Raw genomic sequence first — 7,920 nt, forward strand, 5'->3', positions numbered from 1 at the left:
AGTTACTGCAAAATTATTTACCTCCAACTCTCTTTGCAGAACACCCAATCCCTGTTCCCTGCATCTCCCTCCTGCATAATCTGTTTTTCTTTTTCTCCTTGTAGCTGGAAATCAGCTCACAGACAATTTGTGGGATATATATATATATATTTATTATTATTATTAATATATTTATTTATTTAGTTTTATTTATTTTTTTATAATTACAGTCTTGCTCGCGAGAACTCCGGTCTGGCGCACGCGGGTTCTCGCGTTATTTCCTTATCACTTCTCGCGTGTGTTTTGTTGTGAAACGTAGTTTGCGGACCAGACAGAGCTGTTGGCGATTCTTCCTATTGTGAAGTCATGCAATGTGAAACCTCATGTTGCCGATCCATCGTGCAATGTGAACACAGCAGCAACTGAATGCTACCCCAGATAGTCACGCAGTGTGAAAACAATGACGATTCGACGAGTTTGCAAATCATGCAGTGTGAACTCGGCATAAGCGAACTCCAAACTGCACGTGAACTCAAAGACGAGATGAAAGAAGTGTCAGAGCTCATACCAAGAATAACCAAGACTGGAGTGACGGAACCCTGACAAATATAGCTCAGGGTGACTGACCACAGGGTGTTAAGCTGCAAAAAGGGCTGTTAAACTACAAAAAAAGCACCAGAATATTGATCCATATGACTCTCACTATAATCCAAGTCCTCATATACAATTGATAACTTAAAGTTGCCCCTATGATGCTATTTGAAAGGTTCATAATTTGGTTTTGGGAGTCCCCGACAACAGCTTTACATGCATGCAAGGTCAAAAAACACTTTCATTTTCCTGTAATATGCATTTAAATTTACCTTGTCTCAATGAATCTCAAACAATTAATTCGAAGATTCATATTTCCAAACCCCTCCTTTACGTGAGGCTACTCTTTTCTGATTGGTCAGATGACCCGGTCTGTTGTGATTGGCCGAACAAAGACATGGAGTACTGATCAATCACTGCAGTTTGTAAACCAACGTATTACTCCATCCTTTATCATGAGTACAAGTAATAAGAACGACAGACATTGTATCAGTACAGTGTATCAGTAATGTGCTTGATACTTAACTTGCAGTATGTAGATTTTGCTACTAAAGGTGTTATTAATGCTAACGATTATCTGGATAGGGCAACATGCTGTTGCCTAAACTTCGGGTATTGACCATATGCTGTACTGCATTAAAGGGGCATGCTGCTCTTCTCAGCTGCATATTAAAGAAGAGCACCCCTTCACTGCTTCTCTTATTAAAGGGCATGCTGCCCCAGTCTATGCTATTTCAGAAGGTCTTTGCTTTAAAGCTATTAGGGTATTGGGATTTTGCTTGCTTGTTAGAGCTTATCTAGTGTTCAGTATCATGTTTGTCGCTAGACTTGCTTGTTGCTTTAAACTATTGGTTGTTACTGCAAGTGCTCTTGTTAGGGCTCATCTAGTGTTCAGTATCATGTTTGTCGCTAGACTTGCTTGTTGCTTTAAGTTATTGGTTGTTACTGCAAGTGCTGGTACTTAGTTAAACTTGCAACATGTTGCTAATGTTTAAGCTGTTGTTTAGGCCATCCGATTGTTCTTGAAATATGCTTGCTGCTTATGGCTCATCTAGTATTGGGAATGTTATTTCCTTAAGTTTCTGACTACTGCAACATGCTGTGATTAAGCAAGCAACATGCTTGTTGCAAAGCTATCTAGTGTATTGGTAAGGATTTTTGTCTATGCTCACGTGGGTTGTCAGATTGAGGACACGTAACACAACGAGCACAAATGTCAATGGAAGACGGCCAACCTGTAAATTGATGAGTTGATTTGAGTTATTATATGCTGTTGTTATAGACTTTTAAATGGATGCTGAAGCTTTTAGGCCAGGTAGAATCTGCGATCTCTGATCCGTTCATTGCTCGCTTCTATGGCTGCAGTACGCTATGTTTGCTGCAAACTAGGCTGCCAATTCTAGTGGGTTTTCTGCATCTTTTTCAGGTATTGCATTAAAGGGGCTTGCTGCTCTTCTTAGCTGCTTATAAAGAAAAGCACCCCTTCGCTGCTACTCTCCTCCGGTAAGGGGTTTGCTGCTCTTCTTAGCTGCTTATAAAGAAGAGCACCCCTTCGCTGCTACTCTCCTCCGGTAAGGGGCTTGCTGCTCTTCTTAGCTGCTTATAAAGAAGAGCACCCCTTCGCTGCTACTCTCCTCCGGTAAGGGGCTTGCTGCTCTTCTTAGCTGCTTATAAAGAAGAGCACCCCTTCGCTGCTACTCTCGTATCTATCATTTTGACGATAGTGGTCCTGACAGAACCTTATTTATGATGCACTTTCAGCTTTACAACTTTGCATTCACGTACAGCTGCGTTACACACTGCATGAAAGGTAATTTTCAGGTCATAGGCTTTTGTATGCAGGGCCGGCACTAGCTTGGAGAACGGTGTTGATTCTATGGCTATCAGGGGCCCCTGACGATTTCAGCTATGGCCCTGCTTGCATATCTTGTGAACGATCATCATAACCTCATTGCTGCCATATGCACCACAAGATGCATGAATTAATATGAATGAAAGTGAATAATGGCTTACATTTTACATCTGTTCTCACATAAAACTACCATATGGCTTCGATGAGCTGAAATATGGTACACCATTTATTTGGACTACTTTGGTGGTGGTTTTATAGTGTTTTTTTATGAATTTTGATAGCCTATGGCCACTATGAGCTGTTGAATGGAATGGAATAGAACAGAATAATTATTCTTTGTTCCTTTTATGTTCTTATTTTTTTATGTTCCACAGAATGAAATGCAGCATACAGGTTTGAAATAAGTAAATCTTGACATCTTTTTTTATTATTTTGGAGTGAGCTATCCCTTTAATAGGGATGTGATTTCAAAGAAAGCTTCCTCACTGAGGGATTGACAGACAGAATATACTTTTTATCCAAGAACAAGAATTTTCTGCTTTAAAACCGCAAAGTCATACTGTTTTTAATACAATATCACTTGCAGGTAGATCTGATTGCTACAATGGGAACATTCAATACAGCAGCGCTGGTGGATGGTGTGCAAGTCAAAGGGGAAGGAGAGACGCATATTAGTTTTATAAGCAGATCACTGGCTTCCCTGAACAGACAGCTAGAGTTTGTTACCTACACAAAAACACTGTTCCATCCCAACACAGCAGACATAGGTGAGACCCCAGAACATAGTCTTTCCCACTGTAAAAACAAACCTATAGAATCTACTCAATAAAATTGAGGTAACAATTTTTTTAGGGTAGATTTCACACCATTGGTTGAGTAAAGACTTCAGTGAACTTCAGTTCTTATTTAAGTAGATTGAACACAAATTAAGTATACGAAATGTTCAGAAACTGTTATTTAAACTCATTTTAAGTAAGCAATTTTAGCAAAAATCACTTTTACAGTGTGGCTATTTTCTTTAATGTGACAACTCAAAATCAGCAATTAGGTGTAACGAAAGCAGAAGCTTGAGTTATGCAAACAACCGCAATGTATTATCTAATTTAGAGTAAACAATGGGTTTGCCATCAGAAATGTGTTCTCTACCCCATCTACAATTACAACAAACTGCAGCACTGAGCAAACAGCTTCAGAATTACCTTTTGTGATGTACAGTAGCATTATATAATGGTTTGGTCAAGTCAAATATCCATTATCTGGCCAGCATATGTTCTCTGTCGTCTCATATAGCAGGATCCTGTGATGTTGTAATGACACAGAATATAGCTATCCACAGGGATTTATAGAGCTGAATAATTATGATTAAACTATCCAAAGCACACAATGATTAAGGCAAGATCATCAGGACATAAAAAATTTGACTTCAAAATGCAGAAAAACTGTCAACTTTCTAGATAACTAGAAGGTATTCATTTAGATTTTGTTTGTGCTGTAATACATGCTTATCTCTATATTCAGCAGTCTATTTTGTGCCTTTTTTTAATTATATAACACTGTTCCTTTGTCTATGGCAGTACAATTTAAAGCAGGTATATTCCAGGCCTCCTTTACTGTTAAGATCAGACATCCACCAATGCCTAAATTCTATAATCCCGGACCCAAAAATGGTAAAACAAATATAATAAATATTTAATTCATAATAAAATTTATTTTACAATACTCATTATTTTTTTTTTTTATATCATCCTTCTTACAGAATACAATATAAGCACTCTTGTCACAGTTGCCACAAAAACATTTCTACGCTATGATAAACTTCAGGATTTGATCAATAGCATTCGACAGTTCTACCCCACTATTACTATAGTGATAGCTGATGACACAGAGGAGCCTAAACCTGTAACTGGACCCTACATTGAACATTATATCATGCCCTTTGGCAAGGTATGGATGTTCTATGTTTATATTCATTCATATAAACTCAGCAAAGGCTATTTGAGCTATTATGTTTTCTTTTCAGGACAAACAGATTTAAAGTGCTGTCTACTTCTCATTACAGGGCTGGTTTGCTGGCCGTAACCTGGCCGTCTCTCAGGTAGCAACCAAATATGTGCTTTGGGTGGATGATGACTTCATTTTCACCTCAAGCACCAAACTGGAAAAAATGGTGGATATTTTGGAGAGAACAACTTTGGACCTGGTGAGTCTTTTCAATCATCTGTTAATACCAAGACAAATGTTCATGAAAAAAAATGTCTGTTCCGACCAGTCATGTTTTTAAATGTAAAGTGATGAGGTATGTGACTAAGAAATAATGACAGACGGATTAGGATCTAGGTGATTTGTGATTTTTGTGATTTAGAAACGGGATAAGAATAAGAAACTGCTTTACAAAATGTCTCAAATATTGGATGAAACTTTGCTGTGCATCTGTGTCATGCAGCTGTGGTTTTGTCTTGCAGCTGGCTAAAAATGAGTAAAATTCCTCTTAGAGAACACAGCCTTATTAATAACATAGATTATCATATTAGTGTACTCTTCAGTAAGTACGTTTTTTTATTGTCACTGCATGTACAATGAAACTCTGGTGAAGCAACCTCCAGATGCCTACGAATATACAAACACCCATATTACAATTCTATACACAAGTTTTATACACTAATGGCTATGCTACTAAGCATGCATAATATACATTACACACAGTACACCATGTAACAGTACAATAAATAAAACCTACAGGGAGACAAAGACAACAGATGTACATAAATGTAAAAATGATGTGCAGTGAAGTAGGAAGTGACAAGTGCTGAGGTAGGTAGTTGTCATATTGCACTGTGAATAATACACAATGAAATATTGCACGGTAAAGAATTGCACGAGATAATATGGGAGAGGAGGTTGAGGTCTCTAGGTTCGTGTATTTCAGCCTTCTGAAATCCTCTCCTTTGTCTTTGTTGAGGATCAGGTTGTTGTTTCGGCTCCAGCTCTCCAACTTCTTGACCTCTGCTCTGTAGGCTGATTTGTTGTGGTTGTTGTTGTTGTTCTACCTACAACGATGGTGTCGTCTGCAAACTTACTGATGCTATTCGTCTCATAAGAGGGTTTGCAGTTGTACATGTAGAGTGAGAAGAGAAGGGGGCTCAGCACAGAGCCCTGCGGTGCTCCTGTGTTCAGTATGATGGCGGGGGAGACATGAGCACAGTCTGCGGTCTACAGGTGAGGCAGTCGTGCACCCAGTTCCACAGGTGTGTATTGAGACCAAGATGGTGTTGGTGGGGGTGGTATTGAAGGTGGAGCTATAATCAATAAATAGCATCTACACATACGTGTCCCACTGACCTATGTGTATTAGGGCTGTGTGGTGAGCCGCTGACACAGCTTCCTCAGTTGACCTGTTTACTCTATTGGCAAACTGATGTTGATTCTCGGAAGGTGAAATGTTTCTCTTGATGTGTGATCAAACCAGTCGTTCAAAACATTTAATCAAAACCTTCTTGTTTTGGAACTGGGATGATTGTGGCTGACTTGAGGCACGTTGAAACAATGGCCTGCTCCAGGGAGGTGTTAAACAGGTCAGTGAATAATGCTGTCAGCTTGCCTGCACAGTTTTTTTTTTTTATTTTTTTTTTTTTTTTAAGGACCCATCCTGGTACACCTGGCCCAGTAGCCTTGCTCGGGTTGATGTGGTTCAGAGCTCTCAGTTCAGAGACTAATCACAGCTTTATTCATCCATGGTTTGTGATTGGGCAGTGTGTGAATTTTCTTCTCTGTGGTGACATTGTCCATACAGAAGCTGATGCAGTCCAGCACAAATGAGGCATAGGTGTTTTGGTCTATGTGGTTATGGTTATAGTGTGGCAACTATTAAACGCATGCTAAGGTGCAACAAACACGCACTTACATTTGGAGACAACTTCCTAATATTTCATACAGCAAAAAAAACCTAAAGGTGACATGGTTGAAGAAAAACATACCACAGAGCATACATTTCTCATTATACAAAGCTTTTTGTGTTGTTTGGTTGGTTGTGGTAAACAAATGAGATTCAAAGAAAACCTAAACAGAAAATTGTAAGATGCAAAGGAGAAAACAAAGGCATCATGCAGCTGCGGGTTGATTTACATGCCTGAACAAACACCACAACATTCTTGTTTTGTATGTATTTGTATGTGGGTCAAAGACGAGACGTCACCATTTTGGTGTCCGCATCAAATTACATTTACGAAAGTCATTTTAAATGCATAAAAAAACATCTTGAATGCAAGTAAATTGTCTACTTTCATACTTCAAATAACTTTTGTAACAATAAAATGTCAAAATATGGGGGAAATAATGTTCCAAAGTGTAAAATTGTCATTCAGTCTAATGGTCCGGACTTTGATTTTACCAATACATCTTTAAATGAACATATACCAAGTTAAAAAAATATTTGTTGTCTTGGCATTTTCAAGGAAGTATTGGCTGTTATATTAAAAGGACTGTCTTATTGTTTTTTTTTTTGTTTGTTTGTTTTTTAGTATTTAAATGGACAGGGGACTTTTGTCCCGAAAATGCGTTTAACTGAGATCATTCAGTGTGTAACAGGAATAAGAAGTTATTCTGAAATCATATAAAAATACTGCTAGTAGGAAGTATTGGCTGTTATATTAAAAGGACTATGTCTTATTGTTTTTTTTTTTTTTGTTTGTTTGTTTTTTAGTATTTAAATGGACAGGGGACTTTTGTCCCGAAAATGCAGTTTAACTGAGATCATTCAGTGTGTAACAGGAATAAGAAGTTATTCTGAAATCATATAAAAAAACTGCTAGTCATACGGCAGTCTGTGATATTATTAAATGGCACCTGGAAGACCGTGTGGTGCTGCAGAAAAGTGAGTTTATTGCTCTTAAATACTTGATAATTTCACCTTTTCATGGTGTGGTAACGTAGGTCACAAAAACACACGTGAAATGCCAAAAAACACTTTTAATGTTAGATCTTTTTAAATACAAGCAGATGATTAACTTTACTGCTCAAGCTCACTATTTGAAATAGGTGGCCATTTGATTGCCTGCAATATTAGCTGAAGTAGAAGTTTCATCATTCAGGTTTTGTCATGCATCTTATTTAAATTACAGATAAATTAGGAATGTTTAGCATTGACAAATATGTGTTAAACTTAATAAATATTAATATGTGAATGCATTTTGGTATTGTTTAATTTGATTATTGATTAATTATAGACACCCATGAACAGAGGGAGTCAATAGGCACTGTAAAAAGCCAAAAAGCTAATAAACTAAGTGTGGACCTTAAAATCATGTGTAAGGCCACTGAGATGGCATATGCTGTTGTTGCACATAAAATAATGTTTAGAACAGTGCAAATACAAACACCATTAGAAACTCAGTTCAGCATCAAACACCATGATATATGGGTTAAAATGAGAGCCCATTTCTCTCCAAAACTGTGCCAGTTTTAGCGTTTTGCAATAAAGTAATAAAAATAACTAAACTATT

The 7,920-nt window shown here is 37.7% G+C and overlaps 1 protein-coding gene across 1 annotated transcript in view; it reads left to right on the forward strand.

The window, feature by feature from the left end:
• LOC107681939 (beta-1,4 N-acetylgalactosaminyltransferase 1-like) overlaps window positions 1-7,920 on the forward strand; it is a 38,197-nt gene that overhangs the window by 3,428 nt on the left and 26,849 nt on the right. Inside the window, exons 6-9 of the mRNA XM_016478313.1 lie at window positions 3,009-3,189; window positions 3,997-4,089; window positions 4,179-4,366; window positions 4,482-4,622. Of these exons, the coding sequence (XP_016333799.1) occupies window positions 3,009-3,189; window positions 3,997-4,089; window positions 4,179-4,366; window positions 4,482-4,622 (603 nt within the window). The remainder of the gene's footprint in view (window positions 1-3,008; window positions 3,190-3,996; window positions 4,090-4,178; window positions 4,367-4,481; window positions 4,623-7,920) is intronic.

This window comes from Sinocyclocheilus anshuiensis, unplaced genomic scaffold (genome assembly GCF_001515605.1).
Source record: "Sinocyclocheilus anshuiensis isolate Anshui unplaced genomic scaffold, SAMN03320099.WGS_v1.1 scaffold2090, whole genome shotgun sequence".
Classification (NCBI taxonomy): Eukaryota; Metazoa; Chordata; class Actinopteri; order Cypriniformes; family Cyprinidae; genus Sinocyclocheilus; species Sinocyclocheilus anshuiensis.